Source organism: Dipodomys spectabilis, unplaced genomic scaffold, assembly GCF_019054845.1.
Source record: "Dipodomys spectabilis isolate Male_0828 unplaced genomic scaffold, ASM1905484v1 ptg000370l, whole genome shotgun sequence".
Taxonomy (NCBI): domain Eukaryota; kingdom Metazoa; phylum Chordata; class Mammalia; order Rodentia; family Heteromyidae; genus Dipodomys; species Dipodomys spectabilis.
Genome location: NW_024871047.1, coordinates 1412494 through 1439555, shown reverse-complemented (window position 1 = coordinate 1439555; position 27062 = coordinate 1412494). Strand labels below are relative to the sequence as shown.

The following is a 27062-nucleotide window of genomic DNA, read 5'->3' as shown; positions in this document are numbered from 1 at the left end:
TGGACAGGAAGCAGAAAAAGATTATGGACCACATAAAAACTTGAAAAGCATGCTTCCAGTGACCTACTTTCTCCAGCTAGACTCCATCTCCTCAAATTTCCATTTATTATCTCCCAAAAATACTGTTATCATCTGGGTACTGATGGCTCATGCCTGTAATCCTAGATACTATGGAGGATGAGATCTGAGTATCAAGGTTCAAAGCCAACCCAGGCAGGAAAGTCTATAAGACTCTAATCTCTAATTAAGAAGCAAATAGCAGGGGAAACAAAGGAGGAGGCAGCAATGCTTGATAAGAAATGTACTCATTATCTTGCCCATGTAATTGTAACCCCTATATACGGTATTTTCACAATAAAAAAAAAAAAGAAGCAAATAGCCAGAAGTAGAGGTGTGTCTCAAGTGGTGGAGCACAAAAGCTAAAGGAGAGTGTCTAGGCCTTGAGTTCAATTGCCAGTACTGGCATACACCCATGTGCGTGCACACACACACACATGCATGCACAGATGCAGACACAAATTAACCATCTTTGGCTGGGGACCACATAAGCAACATATGAGCTTATAGGGATATTTCATATTCAAACTATAACTAGCGTCAAGAATTCTGGTCTGAAATATGGAAAAGTTTGGTTCTAAGACTGGCCCCGTTGTGCCAGTCTCTTAAAATCTCAAATATATACAATCATACAAATTCTAAAGCACATTTCCCAGAATTAAGTCTTCTGGTGTTAATCTTTTGCTTTGTATACTCTGTAACATGAGAACCACGTGGGCAGAAGATGTGGCTCAAATAGCAAGGCCTTGAGTTCAAATCCCAGTATAACTAAAATTAATTTTAAAAATAAATGGGGATTGAGAATGTGGCTTTAAGTAAAGTGCTTGCCTAATGTGCATGAAGCTCTGGGTTCAATTCCTCAGTACCACATAAACAGAAAAAGCTGGAAGTGGTACTGTGTCTCAGATGGTAGAGTGCTGGCCTTGAGCAAAAGAAGCTTAGGGACAGTGCCTAGGCCCTGAGTTCAAGCCTCAGGACTGGCAAAAAAAAATGGAACCGGGCACTGGTGGCCCACGCCTATAAGCCTAGCTACTCAGGAGGCTGAGATCTGACGATCACGGTTCAAAGTCAGTTCTGGCAGGAAAGTCTCTGTGAGACAATTATCTCTAAAACCAGAAGTGGTTCTGTGGCTCAAGTGGTAGAGCCTTGAGCAACAAGAGGCTCAGGGACAGCAACCAGAGTTCAAGTCCAACTGACAAAAATAATTAGGAATGATGAAACAACCCCACTATCCCATTTCAGAATCCTTGTGCTACTGTGAGCTTCAAACCAGGAATTGGTATGAAAAGGCCTAATGTGACGTAAAGTGAGACTGGAAAAGCTGATTGCTAAGATCTGAAGAATGGATGTTCCTACTTAAGTGAATTGTTTGTTTGTTTGTTTTACCCCTTTGTCAAATGGGTGTATGTGTGGAGAAGAGAGAATGAGACTTCTGTACTGGTGCTATTTCCTTTCCTCTTTTGGGAAACAGCTGAGGGAAGTGGGAGCAGCACCTCCCAGGAATAGGAACAGTCACACAGAAACACTTGGCATCTGCTGATGGAGTGGGAACCACTGTTGTGCAGCCCCTTTTGGCCACTCTGCTTTTGGGAGATGTGAACTAGGACTATTTTCTTGACAATACCTAATTATTTCATGATTTTAAGTACTGAAGTGGGAGTGGAGAGCATTGAATAGGTAAAATCTTCATTTACTACCCCTTCTCCTCCTATTAGGGCAATTCTTCTCATTCTAACTGACCTTATTCTATAAGTAATTTCAAATCCATTATGTACCCATCTCTTTGGGAAGTATTTGATCAGTTTACTTCATGACAGCTAGGAATGAAAGGGGGAGGGGAGGGAGAGAAATGGAGAGACATGGAGAAAAATGAAGAGAAACAAAGAGATGCAGAGAGAGAGAGACAGAGAGAGAATGCCTTGCTAGCAAGCTTCATTCTTTTTATTTATAGGCTCAGAGAGTGTATATGATTTGCATAAAGTTAGGGGTAGAGACTTTATTCAAATCCTCAAACAATACTACTTATTAGTATTTATTGAGAATCACTATGTGCCAGGAATTGTTCTAAGTGCTTTCCATGTAGGCACTCATTAAATTCTCATGAACAACAACAGTATTAATCTTATTTTTACAGCAGAAGAACCTAGATGACTAAAGATTTGGGGCGTGCTCAGAATGAAAACCTGAAAGAATACCAGGCATTCTACATTTTCTCCATTGTAAAGATGAGGAAAAATGCCAGGTGCTAGTGGATCACACCTGTAATCCTAAGCTACTCAGGAAGCTGAGATAGGAGGATTGTGGTGTCTAGCCCAGGCAGGAAAGTCCGTGAGACTCTTACCTCCAATTGACCACCAGAAAACCAGAAGTGGTGCTATGGCTCAAAGTGGTAGAGGGCTAGCCTCGAACAAAAGAACTCGAGACAGGGCTCAAGCCCTGAGTTAAAGCCCTACAACTAACCAAAAAAAAAAAAAAGAGAGAGAGAGAGAGAGATAAGGAAAAATGAGAATTAAGGGCATTGAATAAGTTGCTCAAGGTCACATGACTAGGCTTGAATCACAGCAGATTAACTCTAGAATCTTTCTTCCTTTCACCTTCTCTCTCCTTCCCCCTTGTCTTCTTTTGTGATGCTGGGGGTCAAACTCAGATCCTTATGAATATAGTCTATGATCTTAAACATCACTCTACATTGATTCTAAGACTTTTTCTAGCTTGGCTAAGTGAAGGGAAGGATCAGGGAGATTTACTAAATCCACATAGCTGGGTTTTTTTTTTTTTAACATTTTTTAATGCTAGTACTAGGGATTTGAACTCATGGCCTCGTGCTTTGACTTTTTCACTTAAGATTAGTGCTCTACCACTTGAAACACACCTCCACTTCTGGGTTTTTGATGTTAATTGGAGATAAGAGTCTCGTGGACTTTTCTGCCCACACTGGCTTTGAACCTTGATCCTCAGATCTCAGTGTTCTGGATAGCTAGGATTACAGACATGAGCCACCATCCCTGGCAAGTTTTACATTTTTTAAGATTAATTTTTAAGTAGATAACAACTTTGTATGGTAAAACAAAACTGTAAAGTATATACAATTGATGTTCTATCTTCATCTATCACAAGTCATCAGTTTTATAACTTTTTATGTAATCTTAGTTTTATAATCCACACAGAATCAGGTAGAAGTATATTTTATTTCCTCTTTGTTTATGCATGTATCAGTCCTGTGGCTTGTACTCAGGGCCTGAGCACTGGCCCTGAACTCTTTCACTCAAGGCTAGCACTCTCCACTTGAGTGACAGCTCCTTTTCTGGCTTCTTGGTGGTTAATTGAAGCTATCCATATCATGAACTTTCTTGCCCAGGCTGGCTTCACATCTCAGCCCCCTGAGTAGCTAGGATTACAGGTGTGAACCACCAGCATCTGGCATATATCCTCTTTTGTTAAAGCAAAATATTGCATATCATAAATATTATTCTGCATCTTACCTCATATTGAGATTTGCTTTTCAGTCTGCAGAGTGTCTTTATCAGTCTTAGCTAGTCCCTCATGAATTTCTAGAAAGAAATCTCCATCCACCCTTGTGTCCTGCACACTTCTCTGTACCAAGCTTTGGTAATTTCCAGACCTTTCTTAATATCTTAAAGGATTATCACTGTACTATTTTGGACTTCTGTAGAATGTACGTTTCTCAAAGTCAATTTCTTAGTCTCCCTTGGACACATGATCCAGCTTCTTACAAATTCTCCAGCTGAACAAACCCTATTCCTATTACAATTTCAATGTATTCATATCATTCGCCTACCTACCTACGCACCTACGCATTTAGCTATGTATGCTTGTTAAGTATCTCTTGTTAGCAATACTCTTTGCTTAATTTGATGATGAATACTTAAGGGTCCTAATTGTCCAGTGGTTTTTGAAGCCTATAAATAAACAAAACCTGGGCATAGAGTTTGGAGGAGTAGCTGCGTAAATAAATCTGAGGCCTTAGAAGGGAACTATCCAGAATATTAGGCTTCCAAACTAAGCACTAGGTCTTGATAACTGACAGAAAGTGTTCACTTACCATTCCAGTCTTGAACTGGTATGTGATTGAGTCTGGCTGCCCCAGAAAGAACCCTAAGCCTGAAAGAAACCATTGTAATAGTTCTGTGGGGGCCTTTAAACTCTTGATAATTCTTTTCCAACCAGAGCTTTCTCTACCCAGAGAAGAGACAGATGGTCTGGCCCACTAGCTTTTTTGAAATAGAACTGAAATTGGCCCAAAATAAATGAAATAGGCCTGAAATAGATCTAAGCAAAGGAACAAGAGGAAACTGCTGTTCCTGTGTATTTTATTCAGATGTTTATTCAGTCCCATTTGCCACAGGAGGGCGATATACGCAATGTTTCCTGAGGGAAGGCCTGTAGGTGGTGGTTTAGAGTGGTTGATCTAACAAAGAACAGAAAGAGAAGAGGTCCTGTAATCCTTAGCCTTCAATCTGGGCTTTTTAGTCGCTTTTGGAGGAGTTCTTAAATATATATTATTTCATTTTATTACTTTCAGAAGTCCGAGATCATTGCTATATCTAATTGAAAGGGTAAGAAACATCATTTGCACATAACTATATAGGCAAGATATACCTAGAACAGTATTTAAATGAAGATCTGTTTTCAAAACCCACTTATTTAATGCCAGTAACTCTGATAAGTTTTATCTAGTAGCTGATGGAATATTTTTGAATTTGTTTTTGTTTTTGGTCGATAGTGGGGCCTGAACTCTGGGCCTGGGCACTGTCCCTTGGCTCTTCAGCTCAAGGCTAGTGCTCTACCACTTGAGCCACAGCGCCACTTCTGGCTTTTTCTGCTTATGTGGTGCTGAGGAATCGAACCCAGGGCTTCATGCATGGAAGGCAAGCACTCTACCACTGAGCCACCTTCCCAGTCCCGCTGATGGAATATTTTTAATAACAGGAAACTCACTCTGAAGCTTCAAAGGCCAATATTCAATTTGAATGCAAATGGGCTTCTACCCATTAGTTAGGGTGTTACACTCTGGCCAGGCAAAAACTAAAATAGAAATAAAAACAAATCTGGAACTTTGTAAGCTATAGTCCTCTCATGTGTCTGAAGACATCTACTATAAGTTCAAAGTCAATTCCTTAAACCAATTCCTCCTTAACATTCCCCCCTGACTTGTGTGCACAAAGGTTTTCCATGGAGTTCATCATAGCCTTTAAGCTCTTTCACAGTAGTGTGTTGTACATTTCCTTTCTCAGGCTGATTGCTTTTCACTTTTGTGTGTGGGTGTGCCAGCAATGTGGCTTGACATCAGGGCACACTCTCCCTTGGCTTTTTTACTCAAGGCTGGCTGGTGCTCTATCACTTGAGCCATACCTCTACTTTTGGCTTTTTGCTGGTTAATGGGAGATAATACTCTCTCACATTTGTCTACCCAATATGAGATTAACTGCAATCTTCAAATCTCAGTCTCCTGAGTAGGATCACAGCCTTCTAGGGTTACAGACATGAGCCACTGGCACCTGGATTGCTTTTTGCTTTAAGTTCTTTGGACTATATATATCCAGATATCCAGGTTGAAGTGATAATAAGGAGCAGAGGTAGGACTGTCACCTCCCTGACTTTCAACACAGGACTTTTTGTTAATTCTTCATTAGAAAAGGTATCAATAAGCTTCCATTCACCAAATTTATTGATGCTCAAGGTGACCTGGTAATGCTTTGAAAAGCTCCTGGCACAACGAAAAGAGTAAAGGAGTATGTGTGAGATGCTAAAACTTTTAGATGTAAGTTCCCTTTGCATGTTAATATCTATGTGATTAGTTTTGTAACTTCCATAAATTTCAAAAAGCTGTGCCCTATCTATCTATCTATCTATTGAATTATACAGAGATTTCAATTCAACATGTAAGTTCATGAGCACAGTGTATGCTGTTGGCAAGTGTATGATCTTTTGAGCCACACCACCAGCTCCATCTTCAGTTTTAGTTTAAAATAAAACATTGGCTGTTTTAAATCTTCAACAGTGTTGCTGAAGGTGTAGGAGGAACTGACCTGGTCCCAGATGGTGCCCTGAGCATATAATGGGTTATTGTTTCTTTTTAATATAATTTTAATTGTTATTATTAAGGTGTTATAAAAAATTGTCACCCCCCCTCCTTTGCTTTCCCCCAGTTTCACCCTCCCATTGGGTCATTAGTTTAAGACAATTAGAGTCAGCCCAATGTCTTATGCCTGTACTCTTAGCTATACAAGAGGCTGAAATATGAGGACTAAGGTTCAAAACTATCCCTGGTAAGCAACTCAGAGATACTTTTATCCCTAGCTATCCAGCAAAAAGCTGAAAGTTGAATACCAGCTTGAGTGGAAAAAGCCAAGTGAGAGCATAAGGCCCTGAGTTCAAGTCCCAGTATTGGTACACCACACAAACCACAGACATAGACACACAGACACACAACTCTCTCTCTCTCTCTCTCTCTCTCTCTCTCTCTCTCTCTCTCTCTCTCACACACACACACACACACACACACGCACACACACATACACACACACACATACAACTAGGTTGCATATAAATAGGTGATGGGGAGTAGAGTTTTATGGGAGAGGGAAACAGTCAATACAATCCTGAATTTAATTCTGCATGAAGACTTTTCTCCTGGCTATCTACATGTTGACCTTTTTAACCTTCTCAAAATGCCCTATCCTCTATCCACCCATTCTAACATTGTACCACAGCAGTCATCCTTCTCCACTTATCCCTTTTTTCTCATGGCCATTACACTACCTGAATTATTATATAATGCTTTATCGGTTTATTGTTTACCTTTATAAAATGCAAGACTCATGAAGGAATGCAGAGACTGTTTTTATTGTAGCCCAGCACTTAAAGTATAATGTTAGCATTTTATAAACCTATGTTTCACAACTTAATAGCTAAAGTAATGAAAGAATGAGGACCAAGGTATAGCCTTGCTGACTCAATGTAAGATGTAAAGAAATCTGCCACACAAAGTATTATCTGCTGCAGTTTTTGAATACCAACTGTTGCTGCAACAAATATGCCAAGGGCTTGGGTTAGTAAGAACATCATGTGTATTGGAAATATTTCCACCACTGTCATATATGCTATAGTGAGGATTCCTTTGTAGGGAAGTTGAGAAGAGATTATCTTTTTCTTCTCTTGAACATGAAAGTCTATGATTCACTCTGTAATCATTAGCAGTTTTGTTATCTGATTATGCCTAGGACACTTACTTTATGTCATTGGTATTATGTGTATCATTGCTTGTCTTTGCTAAACTTGTCAGCTCCCTGAGAGCCTCTCTGTACCTCCTAGCTGTCAGAATAAGTACTTAGTGAATTGAACTGGTTTTGAAAGAGTGGAAATCACTGTTCTGAATAAATGGAATTGAATAAGAGTTCTAGTCTTCAAGAAGCTGAGTCTCTTATACAGAGCTGGCATGTGCCAGCTTGGTTACATAAGTAACCAAGACAATAAACAAACAGGATTAGGTTAATCTGTAGACTGCCTTGGCAAGTGCCCTAATGGGGTAGCTAGGGAGAGAATTAAATGCAAATGAGCAAGTAGCAAAGTAAGAAGGGACTGGACAAAATGGAAGACCTTGCTTGGGAGTGCTTCTGGGTGGAAGTGAGTCTTTGGGAGCTATTTGAAATAAGAGAAGCAAAGGACAAGGGTTGGGAAGGTGGCTCAGTGGTAGAGCGCTTGCCTTGCATGCATGAGGCCCTGGGTTCGATTCCTCAGCACCACATAAGAAAAAAGAAAAAAGCCAGAAGTGGTGCTGTGGCTCAAGTGGTAGAGCACTAGCCTTGAGCTGAAGAGCTGAGGGACAGTGTCCAGGCCCAGAGTTCAGGCCCCACGACCAGACCAAAAAAAGAAGAAGAAGCAAAGGACAGTCAAAAGTTGCTTTTTCCCTACAACAAAGCAAGGATTTCAGATCTAAGAGATCTCAGATTTGGGAAAGGCCAGACATTGGGATCCAAGTTACAACATTGAAATGGTTTATTCCTATGACCCAGCCAGGACATGTCTTATCAGATGCTATAGAAAGATGAGACATGTCAGTTAGGGACATTTGTATAGCATTGTGTTTAAGAGAAAAGGCTCTAGAGCCAGTCTGGGCTTATATGGATTCTACTCACTCTGCCCCAGTTTTCTCATCTGTAAAATAAGAGAAATAATAGAAGATTATCTCATATGGTTATATACATATGAAGTAAAATAGAGGACTTGGAGCAATGCTCATCACTTTTTAAAAATATAATGTTGGGCTGGGAAGGTCGCTGAGTGGTAGAGTGCTTGACTTCAATACATGAGGTCCTGAGTTCAACTCCTCACCACCATATAAGCAGAAAAAGTCGGAAGTGGCACTGTGGCTCAAGTGGAAGAGCACTAGCCTTGAGCTGAAGAGCTGAGGGACAGCGCCCAGGCCCAGAGTTCAGGCCCCATGACCAGCAAAAAAAAAAAAAAAGAATTTAATGTTTACAGTTATTGTATTCTACTGTTGAACTGCCTTTGTGTATTGAAAAATAGTGTAAATTTGGGAGTATTTCTATTCTGTGCCTTCTCATGGAATGATTACTTTCTCATCTGTCTGTGGTGGTATCAACAGTAGTGATAACATCTGGAACATAGAAATGGAAGAACTTTCTGACAACTGAGATGGTCTCAAAGATTAAAGAGTTGTCTTGGGATGAAGGAATCTTCTCATCATCATGGCCCATGGAGCTGATACTAGATGAACACAATGCTGTAGAAGGGATTGTAAATGTTGTACTGGATGTAATTGGTTTTGTGATACAATAAGAGATTTTTTGATACCTTCATACCTGTCAGAAGAAGGGATAGATTGGAGGTGAGGATATTTCCATTGAAAATGTAGAAGATTCTGTTTTGATTTTAGTTTTAGCTTTATTGTAAAAATATGAACACAGTTGAACGGCCACTTAGAAAACTAACCATACACAAATTCGTGTAGAGTGAGATCTGGTGAATTCTCAAAAGTACATTTTTGTGTGTGTACCAGTTCTGGGGCTTAAACTTGGGGCTTTGCTTGTTTGGCTTTTTTGCTCAAGGCTAGTACTCTACCATTTGAGCCACAGCTCTACTTCTAGCTTTTTGCTGGTATTTGGTAACAAAAATTTCATGGACTTTACTGCCTGGGCTACCTTCAAACTATAATAATCCTCAGAGCTCACCCTCCTGAGTAGTTAGGATTACAGGTATGAGCCACTAGTGCCCAGCTTAGAAAAGTACTTTTGAGTCTCTAGGTGGAAGGATTTTGGTTTCCATTCTGCTAACAATAATCATGGACAAATTGCTTTTCTTCTTTGGGAACCCAGAATAAGAAGGTTTAGGTTTTCTCTGTGGTAGCATAAAGTCTTTCCTTCTCTGGTTGGAAGATATTTTTCTTTGAGTAGAGACAATTCATGCACTGTGTTTTTGATGCACCTGCTATCAGGCATTGTGCTTGGTGTAGAAGAGAAAGAAATTAACAAGACAGATATGGTCTCTATACTCCCAGCTTTATAGTCCAGTGAATTGTATAAACAAGAAGCAATTACAATAGAATTGAGTGAGGATTTCACCAAGCTAAACACAGGGTCCAATAGGAGAGAAAATATCATCTAGAGCATTTTTGGTGCTGGTCTGGGGTTTGAAATCAGGGCCTGATTGCATGGTCCCTTAGCTTTTTTGCTCAAGGCTGGAGCTCTATCACTTGGGCCACAGCTCAATTTCTTGCTTTTTGCTGTTTAATTGGAGTTAAATGTCTTATAGACCTTCCTGCCGGGGCTGGCTTTGAACAGTGATCCTCAGATCTCAGCCTCTTGAATAGCTAGGATTACAGGCATGAGCTACCAGCACCTGGCCATCCAAAGCATTTTAAGGAAGGAAATAGTAGAGAAAGCATTCTGAAGGAAGTAGAAGACTGGAGAAGGAGAGCAATAGTTTAACTAAACCATGAGGCATAATACCCTGGTACTTACTTATTAGAACTGCTCAAGGTTCTATATGAAAATGTCATGATGAAACTATTTACTATGTATGAACCAACATACACAAAATGAATAAAACAAGCTTTTATTATAGGACTAAAAAAAGAAAAAGAATAAGACCATTGGTAAGAGCTGAGATTAGAGGCCAAAGGACACCCTGTGGGCAGGACCTTGTATGTCATGCTACAGAATTTGCCTTAAGAACAGTAGGGAAGCCATTGAAGGCATTTGAGCAGAGGAGTTATGTAAATCAATTTTCAGCTGCAGAAAATAAAGCACTCTAGTTCTTTTTAGCAGAACATGTCTCAATACAGAAAACCAAGTGCATACAAAATTGGTGGATTATGGGCTGGAGGAACAAGTTTTATTCTGGGTCTCCATTAATAGTCAAAACAACCAATGTCAGAGTAGCAGCTATCTGTGACAGATACAAGTAGGTGACGTATCAGGGATTCTGGGAGTATATCACCTTATCTGTGATCTGGGAATCTGGAAGCTGTCATTGCCCTAACTATTGGCTTGGTTATCATTTTATATGCCAGATCCTGGGGTGCAAAAAAAAAAAAGTTTCATTATCCAGCTCTGAAAAATACACAGAACTACCAGGTTCCAAGGGCTTATGCCTGTAATCCTAACTAATCATGAGGTTGACATCTGAGGATGTTAGTTCATAGCCAGCACAGGCCAGAAAGACAATGAGACTATTTCCAATTAACCACCAAAAACCCAGAAGTAGATCTGTGGCTCAAGTGGTAGAGTACCAGCCTTAAGCAATAAAACCCAGGGCCAGTAACCAAGGCCCTGATTACTAGCCCCAGTACTAGCCCCCAATACTAGCACATACACAAAATCCTCAGAACTAGTGAAGACACTAGCATTTATGATAACACAAAAAATAAAAATTCAGTGTCTCTGGTGTTTACTAACAGAAGCATCAAAGACAGTTTTTGCCTACCACCTCTTTTTTAATATTGGTGATGTTTCTGTTACTGGCAGAAATTTATCACATCCAAATAGACTGTAAATGAGCCTGGGAAATAGTTTTCAGCTTTTAGCTTTTCAACAATATAGGAATGTAGGTTTGGACAAGATAGATAGATAGATAGATAGATAGATAGATAGATAGATAGATAGATAGATAGATAGATATAAAGATATAGTTGTTGTTGTTGGTGGTGGTGGTCTTGAGGCCTGAACTCTGAGTGCTGTCCCTCAGCTCTTCAGCTCAAGGCTAGCAACCTACCACTTGAGCCACAGTGCCACTTCCGGCTTTTTCTGCTTATGTGGTGCTGAAGAATCAAACCCAGGGCCTTATGCACACCAGGCAAGCTCCCTACCACTGAGCCAACTTCCCAGCCCGACAATATATATCTTTAACAAATAATCTGCAGTATCCATCAGAGAATTAATAGTAGCAGAAGTGCTTTTCAGAAAGATAATTTGGACCAGAGAATAGGAGCTGAATGGGGAGAGAGAGCAGCACAAGAAACCACATGGTAAGTGATAAAACATCAGAAAAAATGGGGATCTGATTAATGCTAGCAGCAGGAAGAGAAAGGATCAAGTGACAGATTGAAAGAAGAGATTGAGATTGAGAGATTGAGGAAGAATAAAATTAAACAGGATCTGAAGAACAGTTAGCTTTTGGCAAGGTGAAATAAAGGCAGGGTTTATGGATAGATTTTGACGTAGTTCAGCATGTGACTTGATTTTCCCAAAGACAGAACTCAGGAGAAGAAAGGTTGTTTTTTGGTTTTGTGCTGGTACTGGGATTTAAACTCAGGTCCTGGCATCCTGTCCCTTAGCATTTTTTGCTTCATACTGACAGTATTTTCAGCCATATCTTGGGGGTACAGATATGAAGTATACACTTAAATAGACAGAGGCAAAGGGTATTCATAATGGTTAAATATTCCCACTCACAGTGGGAATTGACCATTATCACTGTCTTGACTCTGGAAGGGTTTTGGAGAAGCTGTTATAGCTTTATCACTTGAGGTGGGGGACAGGAATGAATCAGTCACTGTTGCCTGATGGGTGGTTTTCCTGAGCTTTTTGGGCATTCACTTTCTTTGGGCAGTTTTGCTGATCACCGCAGATGGTAAGAAGGCATTGTCTGTCTAAGGGACAAGTATACCTTGTATCACAAGATATTTATCAGTAAATCCTGTCCTTCCTGGAGTCCAAGGTGACAGCAAGATAGAATGGCTTAGAACAAAGGACCCAGATGCGAAGTGAAGAGCTGGGTGTACAACTTTTATCCTGCTTTTAGTAATTCACAGGCCCAGAAAAAAAAGCAGCTTTTAAGCATCTCTTACAGATGGGTCAAAAGATTGTGAGGAAGTAAAGCTATGTTAAGATTGAACTTTTCTAGTTAAAGATTCTAGTTGCTAGCATTACAGAGTTCTCATAATAGCTAGAATCTGTCACAACTATTTTGACCATTGTCTAGAGAAAAAAATATTTTACATTGCAACCTAGCAAATACATAAATACACTTATGTATAGTACTTATGTAATAGTACTTATTTTAAGTATATGATCATTTCATATAAACACAGTCATATGAAAATCTTGGGTATCTGGTATCTGCCCCTCTATTAGCAGAATATTTTCAAAGTTCTTATATGTTGTAGCATTATCGATATTTTATTTTCTTGGCAGAATAATAATCCAATGTATTGATATACCACATTTGTTTATTCATTTATCAGTTGGTAGATATTTGAATTATTTACACTTTTTTGTTTTACTATTTTTATCATGTCTATAGGACATCCATGCATTAGTTTTTGTGCTGATATGTTTTCATTTCTTAGGTATATACCTAGTAATGGATTTGTTGGGTCAAATTGTAATTCTGTGTTTAACTTTTTGAAGAACTGCTAGACAGTTTTACAAAGCAGTTCTACAATTTTATATTCCCAGGTGAATTTAATAATTCAAATAGTTCAAATTTCTCCACTGCCTCCATGACACTTATAATTTGTCTGCCTGCCTGCCTGCCTGCCTGCCTGCCTTCCTTCCTTCCTTCCTTCTTTCCTTCCTTCCTTCCTTCCTTCCTTTTCTTCCTTCCTTCTTTCCATCCCACATTTATGGCAGTGCTGTGAATGATACCCAAGGTCTCTGAATGCTATGCAAGTATGTGGTTTTTTTAATCATCTACATCTCTGTCCTTTATCTGGCACTTTTATTAAAGCCATTTGAGAGTGTGTAAATAGTAGTCACATTATAGTATGCTGTGGTAAATATCCTTCATTTGTATTTTCTGCATTTAATTTGAACTTCTGTGATAACTAACCATATTGAATATTTCTCCATATGCTCAACTGATCCTTTCTTTGGCTAAAACTCTATTCAGATCTTTTGAAAATTTTGAAATTGTATTACTTGTTTTATAAATGGACTTTGCACATTTTAGAAACAAGTCTCTTATCAGATACACTATTTGCAAATATTTCTCCCACTCTGGGTTTACCTTTCACAGTCATGGTAGTGCTCTTTGAAATACTAAAGTTTAACATTTAAAAAGTCCCATTTAGCGGTTTTTGTTTTGTTCTCTTTTTTGGTGCCAGTACTTGGGCTTGAATTCAGGATTTGTGGCGTAGCTTTTTCTGCTCAAGACTGTTGCTCTACCACTTGCACCACAGCTCCACTTCTGGCATTTTGCTAACTGGAAAAGTATGAGTCTCATCTACTTGGAGTCTTATCTAACTGGAAAGATAAGAAATAAAGCTGGCTACATTAAACTGATCTTCTGATCTCAGTCTCTTGAGTAGCTAGGATTACAAGCATTAACCACTGATGCCCAGTGAGTTTGTGTACATTTTTCTTTGATTGCTTGTGCTTTCATATCATGTTTAAGAAACCAAGTCCAAGGTCATAAAGTTTTCCCCCAGTAGCTCTGTTTGCATAATTTGACCAAAAGATCACTATCACATTTAAACAATTAATAATTCCTTAACATCATCAAATATGGGTTAAAATACATTTTTTCATTTATAGACATGATTTCTTTTTTGGGGGGGGAGGGTCCAGTCATGGGGCCTGAACTCTTGGCCTGGGCGCTGTCCCTCAGCTCTTCAGCTCAAAGCTAGTGCTCTACCACTTGAGCCACAGCGCCACTTCCGGCTTTTTTTCTTTTTGCTTATGTGGTACTGAGGAATTGAACCCAGGGCCTCATGCATGCAAGGCAAGAGCTTTACCACTGAGCCACGTTCCCAGCCTTATAGACATGATTTCTGATAGACTTTTATATGTACTCAAAATAGATTCCAAAATCTCTTCATTCTTATAAGGATCTTTGGAAATTCATGAATACAATTGGATCTGAAGATTTCTAAGCTATCACAGAGGAGGAAAAGTTCCAGTTGCCTCCAAATAATTACCATTATGGCCCTGCTTTCGTGGCCTGTAATTCTAGCAGAGAATTCAGGAGGCTGAGATCTGAAGATCACTGTTGGAAGCAAGCTTGGACAGGGGAGTCTAAGAGACTCTTATCTCTAGTTAACCAGCAAAATGCTGGAAGTGGAGTTATGGTTCAAGTGATAGAGTGCCAGCCTTAAGTGAAGAAGCTAAGTAAGAATGTGAAACTCTGAGTTCAAGCCCCAGTACTGGTATAAAAACATGGTTTCAAATCATAAGTACTTTTTCCATAACATGTTCCCTGGGTTTTAAAACATGTAAAAATATTTCTGAATTTAGATAAACTTCTTAAAATATAAGGTCAGGCTAGGAAGCAGCAAGGCATGTTTTATTCTGTCAGTTGTAAACTAGATTAGGAGGTGACTCCCAGAATAATATTATCATTTCAGGTTACACTTAGGCTAACTCTATTGAACGAGGAGTCAAGGGATCTGGTTGTAGTTTCCATCTTGTATGGTGTGATCTTGAGTAAGTCTGTCAACTTCTGTGTATCAGGAAGTCCCATCACAGAATTCAAGACATCTTAAATATTTTCTTTTCAACATTTTGTTGTAATGCCTTGCAGTTAGAATAACAACTTTAGGCTGTTTGGAATCTAGGACTTCGGAACCTGTATTCAATGTACAGCACTTTTAAAATTTCTACCATTTATGAGTCTGATTCATATAATCACACACTTATTATCACCCCATGTTTGTTTGTACATTAAAATGTCTTCTTCTATTTGGTAGCCTTTTCATTATTAATAATTACAAAGGTCCTTCTAGAATGTATTTTTTTATTCTTTATTTTTCTTCCATTTCCTTTCTTAATTTCTCTAAGATCTTTTCTACACCTGTAGAGGTCAAATAGTTCACCACCTTTTCATGAGACTTACCACATTTTCCCAAACACATCCCTTTTCCTGAGTTGTATGACCTACACTGGCAAGATACAAATGGAACTCACCTTAACCTTTCATTCTCAGGGAGGAACTAATATGGTAACACTTGAGGCTTCAGTTGTTAAATTTGGAAGGAAATGGAGTGAATTATTTTATTTCATTATTTTTGTGTGTGTATGCTGGTACTGGGGCCTGAACTCAGGACCTAGGCACTGTCCCTTAGCTTTTTCCAAGACTGGTGCTCTACCACTTGAGCCACAGCTACAATTCCAGCTTTTTGATGGTTAAGTGGGAATAAGAGTCTCATGAACTTTTCTTGCCTGGGCTGAACCATGATCCTCACTCAGATTTCAGCTAGGATTATAGGTGTGAGCCACCAGTGCCCAACTGTACCTTTTGAAATGAGGTTTCCCTGAATTCTTTGATAAGTGTTAAGTCCTGTGTGATAGAACCAAAGCCCAGAGATGGGAAAGGAGGTACTGAAAAATAACACTGTAACCCGAGCACTATGGCTAGACATAAATTTGATAGTTGAGGGCCTGCTTTTTGTAGGCTCTCACCAACACTGAACTGGATGCTGATTTGAAACAAGTTCTATAGAAGTTCGTCCATGGTAAATATTTAAGTCCTAAGTGGATTTCCTTCTTAGTATCCAGCACTGTAGAAGAGTGCATGTGCACTGTCACTGCATGAAGCATCCATAATTAGGATAAGCATGAGCCAGGGCAGCTCCATTAGATACTAAATGGTCTAGTAGAGATACTTACAATAATTTTTTAAAGAGAGAAACCCAAATAAAACTGGATTTTAGGTAATTTGTCAGTGTGGTTCTCCACAGAACTGGTTTGTAGAATTTTTATTGCTAATTATGAGTTGTCTAAAAATTCTCTAGGCAGTGGCCTAAAGTATATTTTGTTACACAGGGTCCAAAAAGCGCTCCTCTAGGTTTTGCCTACCTATCTTTTGTCCACATTTCCTTTTCCCTTTCTTTGTCTCAGAATTGGGACTTGAACTCAGGGCTTAGGTGCTATCCCTGAGTTTTTTTGCTCAGGGCTAGTGCTCTACCACTTGAGGTACAGCTCCACTTCCTGCTTTTTGCTGGTTAATTGTAAATAGTCTCACGGACTTTCCTGTCCAGAATTGGCTTCCAACCACATCCTCAGATCTCAGCCCCCAGAGTAGTTAGGATTACAGGTGTGACCCACTGGCGCTTGACTCTCCCCATCGTTAATTATACTTTTTCCTCCCCCTTCAGTTTTTTCCTATATGCCATTTCTTCCACCTTCAAATTTTTTCTTCCTGCTCTTTCCCATGATCTCTCCAAATGCGTCTTCACTCTGCTTACCATACCCGCTTCTCTTCATCCCCTTTGGTCCTCTACCTCCCCTCCTTCCACTTCTTTTTATGCCTCCTTCCCTCCCCACAGTAGACTACCCCCAAGCAGTTCCTCCACCCCCAAGCCAAAACTGGCTGCTGGTGGCTCCCGCTAGTCAGAATGGAGCGAGCCAGCTTTGGGAGTCTGGGGTCTTCCGATTGGCTGGCACGACTAGCATGCTAGTTTAAGTCCCGCCTCCAAGCAACGAACGCGCAGCTGCAGCAATCCTTATTGGCCAACAAGTGTGTCATTAGCCATTGTCAGCGCCTCACGCAGGCGCCCGCAGTCTCTGCGTGAATAAAAAGGCAGCCTACCCGCTGAGGTGGGGGGTGGGGAGAGGAGAGGAAGAGGGCTAGCGAGGAAGGGCTAGAAAGAGTGGTTGGCAGCCGGGAATCCCACGAAGAGAGCGAGCGGACTAGAGAATAGGGGAGACAGAGACTGACTGGTAGCCAGGCAGGCGGACGGACAAACGCACGCCGGGACAGACAGAAGGCGCCGGAGAACCTCTGATAGGTTCCCCCGCCTTTCCCTTTGCAAACCAGGATTTTGCTTTTTCTGTGGCGCCCGAGAGAGAATGCTGGACTCTGCGGTCTTCAGCACAAGCTAAGATTTCTCAGCTAGGGAAGAAAGATCAGCCCAATCCTGAAAGGGGGGAAACAAGAGCCCCTGTCTTCAACCCCCCTCCCCCACCCTACCAAACTCGGGCGCCCAACCCAAACCATCCCTAACCCCCTCCGACTTCCTCCTCTCCTTTCTAGCATGGTGGCTGTATGGACAGTCTGACAGAACAGAGACTGACATCTCCCAATCTGCCGGCCCCCCACCTGGAACACTACAGTGTTCTGCATTGCACCATGACCCTGGATGTGCAAACTGTAGTCGTTTTTGCTGTGATTGTAGTCCTCCTGCTTGTCAATGTCATACTCATGTTTTTCCTGGGAACTCGCTGAATGGAGTCCAGCCACCTGAGCTGTTACGAACTCTTGCTTTGATTTCATCCCGAGAGCCACCGAGAAAAAAAAAAAAAGAGGGGGGGGGGAAAGAGAGAGAGAGAGAGAAACAGTCCGAGACAGGGAAAGAGAGGGAGAGAAAGAGCAAGCTTTCTTACTCAGGGGGCAAATCGTTTTGAGCTTCAACATGGCCTCGCTGTGATATGTATGACGTTGGTATATTACCTCTCCCTAAATCTTTTGTCATGTCTTGTCTTTTGAGTATGCCTGAGTGTGTAGTTGCTTATTGCTTGAGTGAAATTGTTGCTACTGAAATATTATTTTCTATTTAGTATGCATGCGAGTGTGTGCATTCTTCATGTATGTGACGTTCATAGAGCAAGCTTGGCGTCCTTAAACAGTGGCTTCGCTCTTTGGTGTCTTATCAACTCATTTTGTTGAAAACTACGTTTAAACTTCATTTAGGGAATTTTAGTTAAATTTTTCTCTTGCCATCAGGAGTGCATTTGGGTTTGTTTGGGGGGATAGGGTGGGGGAAGGGGTTTGTGGAAGAGCATGATGAGTTTCCGCATCCTAAAAAAGACAATCTTATGCATCTTTAGAGGTGAAAAATTGATGCGAGATACTGATTTTGGGGAAAATGATTCTTTGGTCTTAATTGAGAAGCAGAAATTTGGAAAGTGATGCGGTGGGTACCTTGAGCTGGCACTTGGTGACAGTGTCCTTTGAATCTAATTTTGCTGTCCAGGGCTATCCAATTTGGAATGAAGCCAACTTTAAAACATTTCTTCAAGTATGTCACTTTCTTTAGAATCATGAAATAAGAGCTGAAAGTATATACTGTGATCTTTGCTTTGGCTAGAGAGGATTTTGAGATGTTTGGGCTTCATTTCCCAGAAATTGTGTCCCTGAATTTTGAGTTTGAAGGCTTTTTTTCTGTGTCTCATCCAAAAAACCCAAAGCCAGTGTTTTGTCTTACTTAGGGAATAATAATGTTGGATATGGCTCCTTTGGGGTAATCTCATTTACAATGATGTTCTTGAACTACCTTTTAAATAGAACTTGATAGCGCTAATGAGAAGAAAGCAGTGCTATTGTTTTCTTCTTATTTGAAGCTTTAAAAGAAGAGATCTCTAATTGAAACATTCACAGAACTGAAAGTATGTAATATTCTAAATTAAGAGTTTTGAGCAGGGGGGAGTCTATATAATGAGATAAGAGCTTAGAAAATATATAAACTGGAAGCAACCTTCCAGTTTAAGTTGTCTGCTTGTCATATATGGTCATGGGTGGTGGTGTATCTTATTATTGCTATTGTTATTTTCAAATTTCAGTTTCTGTTGGAGAAAGCTCTTGGCCAAAACTAGGAAAAAATTATCTGTGATGCCAGTGTGCATAATACTTTTTCCCCCCTTGCTGATGTAGGCAGGTCTCCCTCATTCCATTGCTTACCTGACTTGAAATAGTGCCATCTCTGGCTCATGTAGCAATGAATCAGGGCGCATACACGCCCACACACATGCTCCTGCTACACTTATGTGGGCAGCTGCTCATGTGTGATGTGCAGATCTTTTAGCATTATGCTATGAAGTTCTGTGTCCTGTTGTTCAATCTGTTTGAAAATGACTGTGAAGGGAGATGGGCTGTGAAGGGGCCCTTGAAATTGTCCTAACCAACAGACAGTATTATTTAATGGCGTCAGTCGATGTTTTGAACCTTAAATTGGGCTCTGGTTGACTTGGTGTGGGCGAGAAGCTGAGTCGCTCTCCCTCCCCCATTTGATAACATGGTAGAAGCATGATCTGGGAAGTTTGCTGGCATTGATTCTTGTTAATTATTCTTTAGTCCCTTTTTGAGGACTGCTGGAGGAGGTAGGGGGCAAGAATTGGTTCCTTTGCAATGAGAATCTAGTAAAGCTTTTAAAAAAATATGTTAGTTTCAGAGGCAGTATTTAAAGTAAGCTTGCGTCGTATCCAGGCACCTTGTTTTCACTCATAGTTGGAGAGTGAGAAAAAGGTCTGTGCTGGGCAGCTGCAGACTTGAGTTTTCTCCATTCAGCAGCTGTTTGACCTTGGGCATTTTTTTCTTTTCTCAGTGCGTACGAGGTTCCTTATAACATTGACATTTTGAAATGGTCGTACCAGGTGACCTCCAAGTTTTTGCATTCTGTGATTTTGGGTATCCATAAGACTGGAAGTCAAAAGAGGGTGAACTGCAAAGACAAATGAAAAGGAAAATGAATTGTTAACCAAGGGGTGATAGACGTGAAGAGGGGATAAGAGTATCTGTTTGTTGGTATCTGCAGAGTAAGTTTACCTGAGGGATTTCTGGTATAGCTGCGTGGTAAGGAAATGAGAACTGCCACACTAGAAATCATTTTGTCATTTTTCACTCTAAAGGAAGGTCTCTAAGGTTGCTATGCTTTGACCTAGGTTTATGACTGTAGTGTCATGAAATGCCTTCTCTTCAGGGTGCCTGGAAAACTCTTTTCAGAAAGTCTTTGGGAATGTATATATATAGGGTGATGGCAGTATGTTTGTGGGTGGATATGGGTGAACACTCCTGAGCGTGGATGGATGGGGCTTATGGTAAGAATAAGGAAAGACAGCATTGAGTTTCACAGTTCTGGATGGCCTTCTTGTTCTGGGGCTTGTGAGGATTTACATGGTGCTTGGGTGGATGACTGTCACCCATGCCAATCCTCCTCCCACTATCTAAAACCCTTCAGGCTAGAGGGATAGCGTGAATGAACCCTACATCAGTAATTTAGCTGATGAGGGTTCATATTTTCCCTATTCACTCATCTCTAGGCATTGAGGGGATGTTGCTAGACAGATGGCAGGCCACCCTAGAGTAGCCAGAAGGGTGTTTGGGGAATAGAGAACAAAAGGTGGCAGTGTGACTTTTTACTGTGTGAATCCTAAAGGTTTTGGTATTTCTCCTTGAGATGCAAAAAGAGAAAAAAGTGGGGGAAAGGGAGAGAGAAAATGAGAAATGCATCCCAGAAGAGTACAAGTCTATGCATTTCAACATGTCTTCTTTTTTCCTCCCTCTCCTACCTTCTCTTTTAAATCTTTCCCCTTCTTCTTTTCCTCCCTCCCCAGACACTGCTTCCTCCTACGCCCCCATTGTAAGTAGGTGAGAAGTAAGGAAGAGGGCTTTTCTTCTCTGATTTGTTCCAACTTTTCCAGATAAAGCTTATTCCCTGCCCTCCTCTCTGATCCATTTGAGTAGAAAATAAGCTTTTGCTACTAGGAGGGGGCAAAATCCCAGCTCAGGGATTCTGGTTCCCAGTTCCCCACCCAGGAAATTTTTTAAATGCCTTTCTACTGGTATCCTGGCAACCAGGGCATTACTCAGTACCCACTGAGCTCTAGGTCCCACCCTTTAAAGTACCAGGCACTACTGTTTGGATAAACTAGGGCTGGAGCACAGCAGGACTTGTAGAGATGCTCTTGGGGAGAGGACAAAGAATGAAACCTCAAAAAAAGAATAAAACCCTCATTGCCTACCAGTGCCTAGAAACCATATTCACAGCTGTCCAGCTGTGAAGACTGTTTTATCAGAATACTCATGAGTTCAAATTCCTCTCACCCAACTATCCTCTTCTTAAAATTAACTAGTCCATTTCACTGAATAGCTTCAGTGCAGGCAGTGTGAAGAGCTTCAGAAATATTCTTTTCACCCTAAATGTTGGCTTCATCATAGAGAGAGAGATAAACGATAGCTCAGTGGGAACAAACTGAACAGTACATTTCTTCTCTTAAGACAGCCTCCATCTGTCAGAACCTGCAACATCTGCTTTTGCAGTTTGCTCTGATTTTGTTTGTAACTTGGGGGGGGGGGACCTTGCTCTGCCTAGTTGTGATGGGGAATTTGGGAGGAGTTCTTGCTATGGTCAGTAGTTTCTGAACTGGGGAGGGTTGGATAAATTGGGAAAGTTTGATTGTGGCCCTGATGAATAGTTTCACTCACTTGTATGTATGAGATTCAGCTTCTAGAGAGCTAAGGGATCCCAACAGATCTGTTGGTGAGGTGCTCTACTGCCTGTGGTGAGTCAATATGCACAGCGTTGAATGTCACATTTAGAGGTCATATGAATCACAGGGATGGTGCCAAAGTATGTGTTTACATGAAAATCAAGCCTTTTCTTCCAAACTAACTGCCTCCTCAGAAGACCTCCCACAAGGCATCTGGCTTTATTGCAAGAAATGGGGCTAGAGGAAGTGAATTTTAGATGGTGTAGTCCTGATTTCCAGCTTTGCAACTTGTCTGGGCCAACTGAGTCTCTGGCTTTCCAAGAATCTTTTATTAAAGCTTAGTCTTTCAATATGTCCCCAGAGTGTATCCTTGCTGTCCATAGGTGGATCTATTTAGTTTATTTTATGCTTGCCCTGGGACCATAGTCAAAATGGAAAAAACTGAGAGGGAGAAAGGGCCTCCATGAGAGAAAAGGCTTGGGAAACAGTACAGTAATGGCTGTATTAACAACCCTTTGTCAGCACATGGGCCTGTGAATTTTACAAAGTAATTTTACATCCTTTTTAATTTGTGCATCTCATCAGCCACACCAAGTGGTTATTCCCAGTTTTATAGATGAGGAAAGAAAAGCTGAGATGTTGGGATGAGAGTGGGTCTGCTTCTCCAACAGGGAGGTAAGTGGGGGAGTCAGAGTTGGTCATGCCCAGCTAGTGTGAAGCTACATGGGGTCAGATGGTGAGGGAGGTGTCTGTGAGTCATCCCTTAAGTCAAATTAGCTTCCTCGGCTTTACATGCTTACATTTTTAGTGCTTTTTAAATATATCTTATTTGTATAGCACTTTTGAGCAGAGTTCTTTAGTCCATAAAAGGCTCCTTTTTTGTGTTGAATATAGATGAGTTTGCTTTAATCAGTCTTGAGAAAAAAGTTGTTATTTGAGATTTTCAAGGTAAAAAAGTCAGTGTGATTTGTTGAAGCCTAAAATACAGAATGTATCAGAGGAACTGCTGGGGTTTTTTTTGTGTGATGTATGTGTGTGTGTATGTGCGCGCACGTGCGTGCACTTGCACACATGCACGCGCACATACACATGCAGGTACTGATGCTTGAACTCGTGGCCTTCAGCTCTTGCTTGGCTTTTTCTGCTTGGGCCTGATGCTTTGTCACTTGAGTCACACCTCCACTTGTTTTTTTGCTAGTTAATTGGAGATAAGCGGTTCATGGATTTGTCTGCTTGGTCTGGCTTCCACCTGTGATTCTCATATTTCAGCCCCTTGAGTAGCTAGGGGACTGCAGTTTTGATACAGTTGTTTTGCTTTGAAATGCACATGTTTTCCTGTATTTGTGCTGCCCAGGAATAGAGATATTGCTCAGTGATAGAGGCTTGTCTAGCATGTTCAAGGCCTTTGGTTTGATCAAAGCACCTAAACAAGCAAACATAGAAAAAAAAATTCCTTTCTAGAACTGTTGGTGCTCTTCCACATACCACCTGACTTGACCAAGATCAAGTACAAAGGGACTTTGTGTGTTTCTGTCTGTACACCTGCACATGTGTGCATTTATTAATTACTAGGGCTTGAATTCAGGGCTTAGGCACTGTCCATTAACTTTTCTGCTCAAAGCTAGCTCTCTGCCACTTGGAATATAGCTCCACTTAAGGCTATTTTGTTGGTTCATTGGAGATAAGAGTCTCACAGACTTCACTGCCTAGACTGGCTTCAAACTTGCATCCTCAGATCTTAGCCTCCTGTATCTAGGAATACAGGTGCAAGCCACTAGTACTCAGATGAAGAGACTTTTTATTTGTCTGTGAAAGTCTAACAATTCAGCCTTTTGTTGCTTCTCAACCCTCACTGACCAGACCAACCCTCACTTCCCCCAGACCACTGGGGGATGATTTTAAAATACTTATGTGAGGTCATACTTTGAAAGAATCTGGTTTAGTTAGCATGGATGTCTCAGGAAGCCTTTAAAAATGTAAAATGCCTGCAGGTAACTTAAAAATGCAACCAGGATTAAGAACCACTGCTTTAACTCTTTGTGCTTAAAGATTTAAACCCATTTCTGTCTGGTATAATCCTCTTGTGAAGTTGGCTTTTTTGAAACAATTTAGATTTTTGGAACCAAACTTGTTTTTTTTGTTGTTGTTTAGTCCATTATTCTAGCTTTTTATGGGTTTTGTTTTTTTTCTTCATGCTGTGCAAGAAATAAGCAGTTTCTTCTAAGCATTATATCAATTAAACTATTTGGTTTGTCTATTGTTTTTAGCCTCATGGGGGTTTTAAAATTGTTTCTTCATCTCAAAGAACAGATTAGCAATTTCTTCTAGCATTGCATCATTTGAAAACTGGATATGTATTAGTCATGTTGCTGATTCAAAGAAGTGTTCAGTATGATGAGGTTAATGCTACTCTGGCATCTGACAACAGCACATTCTCAGAGTTGGAGCCAGTTATTTTTATATGTCAGGTCAACTAGTGCAGACTCCATTAAGCTATACTTTTCCATAGGATAACATCATATGGGATTTGTTCTGTGCTCAGTGGGCATCAAGATATGTTCCATTCATAACTATCATCTGCCAAACCCATGGTCCCATCAGAAAAAGCAGTGTATGGTACTTAGCATCTTATTTCTGGTAAATCTGGTTGTCAGCTCCAGGGCTTCTTATTTTCTTTCAATGCCCAGATGTTTCTTAACTGTGCCTACAATGTGGCTGAAAGTCAGTCATAACTGTTGTTTATGTGTAGCGTTTCCCTTTCTTTGGAAAAAGTGGGACATGATGGATGTAGCTTTAAAACAGAATGTGTTTCATCATCGGCCTCGAGAATTCAGGAAACTGCCTTGTTGCCTGGCTGAATTGTTTCCACAGTGGTTCTCTGACCTGGCTATACTTTGGAATCACCTGGGGAGTTAACAGGACTAACAACAATTCACAGAATCTCTTGGGGAGATCTGATTGAGTTGGGCATGGTGAGGTCCTGGCATTAATATTTTTCTAAAAGCTCCCTGAGGTGATAGGAATGTTTTACCAGGGGTGAGAATGACTACTCTGGAATAGTACAAAGGAAATATTAGCTCAGCCTGAGTCTGGCTTATTACACATGTGAATAGGCATGATTCACAAATGTTAAGATTTTATTCCAGAAATTGTGGCAGCTTGATGAGTTCTAGAGGCTTGTGACTATTTGAAGAAGGACTCAACTTGAGTAGCTTGGTACCTATTTGGATTTAAACTAAGTCAGTGTCCTAGAACCATAGATTCTATTGTATCAACAGATAAAAAATATTTGGAAAAAAGTTAAATGACAACACAGAAATAAAACCACATTAAAAAAACAATGCAGTAAGAAAACTATTTGCATAGCATTTGTGTTGTGTTTCACACTATAAATGTTTTAGAGGTGGTTTAAAGTACACAGGAAGTAGGGCTTGGGAAGAACATTTGATTAGCATGAGTGATGCCCAGGGTTCAATCCCTCGCACTGAAGTAAAATACAAACAAGCCAAGAGTGTAAGGCCCTGAGTGTAAGCCCTAGTACCACCCCCCCCCCAAAAAAGGAAGAAAGATTCTACTCATTTGCTGGTTGACATCAGACAAATTAGTTCTGTGTGAATTTTTTTCCTCATTTGTAAAATAAGGATGGTTAGATAAGATAGCTTTAAAGTTTTATTCCAATTCTGATAATCTATGCTCACTTTTTGATTAATATTTAATATGAATGCTGAATATGATTATTGCTATTATTTAAAACTGATAGATAATTCAAAGATTACTATTAAGCAGGTTTAGAGACACTGGATGGTTATGGGGTAGCAGGTTTGTGTTCTTTTTATTTCTGTACTGGTATTTGAACTCAAATGCTTTACCACTGCAGCCATACTCCAGTCCTATATTTGCCTTCTTGACTATACTTATCTTAGGCCCGTTCTAGTCTTTGAGTAAACACTGACTCCCAAAGAAGGGAGTCCTTACTTATTTGAATAACATTACTGTACCAATTTGATATTTAGCTTGTTAAAGAGACATGTCATATGAATAACAGAGAATACAGAGTCTCATAAGTATGGGAGTACCTTGGGGTGTCCAGGAAGAGCCCCTTCCTAAAGTGTCTTAAGAAGTCTTCACTGTTAATAATACTTCTACTATTGCCAGTGGCTTACACCTGTCATCCTAGCTACTCAGAAGGCTAAAATCTGAGAATCTGCAATTCACAGCCAGCCCAAGCAGGAAAGTCCTTGAGAATCTTATCTCCAATTAACCAGCCAAAAACTGCAAGTGGAGGTATGGATCAAGTGATAGACCACCAGCCTTGTGTGAAAAACTTAAGGGACTAGGCCTAGGTCCTCAGTTCATGCCCCAGTACTAGCACACACAAAAAAGTCCTACTATTACTACTACCACTACTACTACTACTACTACTAATAATAATAATAATAATACAAATAATAATAAGAATCCCAGTTGGGCACCTGTGGCTCACACCTGTAATCCCAGCTACTCAGGGTCACAGTTCAAATCCAGCCCAGGCAGGAAAGTCCGTAAGTCTCTTATCTACAATAAACTACTCAGAAAAATCCACAATTGGCACCGTGGCACAAGTGGTTGAGTGCCCAGGCTCTGAGTTCAAGCCCAAGACCAGCAAAAGAAAAAGGAGGAGGAGAATGAGGAGGATGGGGGGAGGGGGGGAGGAGAAGGAGTGGTGAGATGGAGGAGGAGGAGGAAGAAAGAAAGAAGAAGAATCTCTACAGTTCCCTAGTTATTTCATTGATTTTTCCCTCAAACCTAAAAGTGAGTCTCAGGCAATCAAGCAACTTTCTCAAGGTTATACAGTAGGAAGTGATGGTGTCTGACCTAGAACCCAGCTGTCTTGTTACTACAAATTCTTCAGTGCTTCCAGTTTACTCTTCACTGTGGGTTTGTGTGGCCAGGCATTGGAGAAAAGGTCAAACCTTGAAGAAGAAAGGTTAAGAGATGGATGTGCCTGAGTGCAGCTCCTTCTTGCTTTTATCACTGCTCTCTGCTAATTGCAAGGCCCCTATCAATGATTGGAATTTCACCCTTAAGTACCAAGATTGAGAGTTGGAAACTTGTGCCTGCATAGTAGAAGGCAGATCTGCAGTAGGAGAAAAACACTGGAAAAGGCCTCCAGACCTCTAGGTTCAAGCTTTGGCTCTTTACATACTTTGTTGACAGGTGTGTGTGTGTGTGTGTGTGTGTGTGTGTGTGTGTGTGTGTGTGTGTGTGTGTGTGTTTCAAGCTTTGGCTCTTTACATACCTTGTTGACAGATGTGTGTGTGTGTGTGTGTGTGTGTGTGTGTGTGTGTGTGTGTGTGTGCCAGTACTGGGGCTTTAACACAGGTTGTGCCTTGATTTTTT

The 27062-nt window shown here is 40.6% G+C and overlaps 1 protein-coding gene across 6 annotated transcripts in view; it reads left to right on the top strand.

Annotated features, from left to right (window-relative positions):
* Arhgef9 (Cdc42 guanine nucleotide exchange factor 9) overlaps nucleotides 1–27062 on the top strand; it is a 288284-nt gene that overhangs the window by 153748 nt on the left and 107474 nt on the right. For 2 of the 6 annotated variants that reach the window (XM_042666918.1, XM_042666915.1), the window contains exon 1: nucleotides 17097–17908. The exons of 1 other annotated variant lie outside the window; for it this stretch is intronic. Coding sequence is in view for 3 of the 5 variants with exons in the window: in XM_042666916.1 (XP_042522850.1) it covers nucleotides 17907–17915 (9 nt within the window). In the remaining 2 variants the exon portion in view is untranslated. Of the gene's footprint in view, nucleotides 1–17096; nucleotides 17920–27062 lie in introns of those variants that run through there. 3 more of the 6 variants (XM_042666917.1, XM_042666914.1, XM_042666916.1) reach the window with 2 other exon arrangements.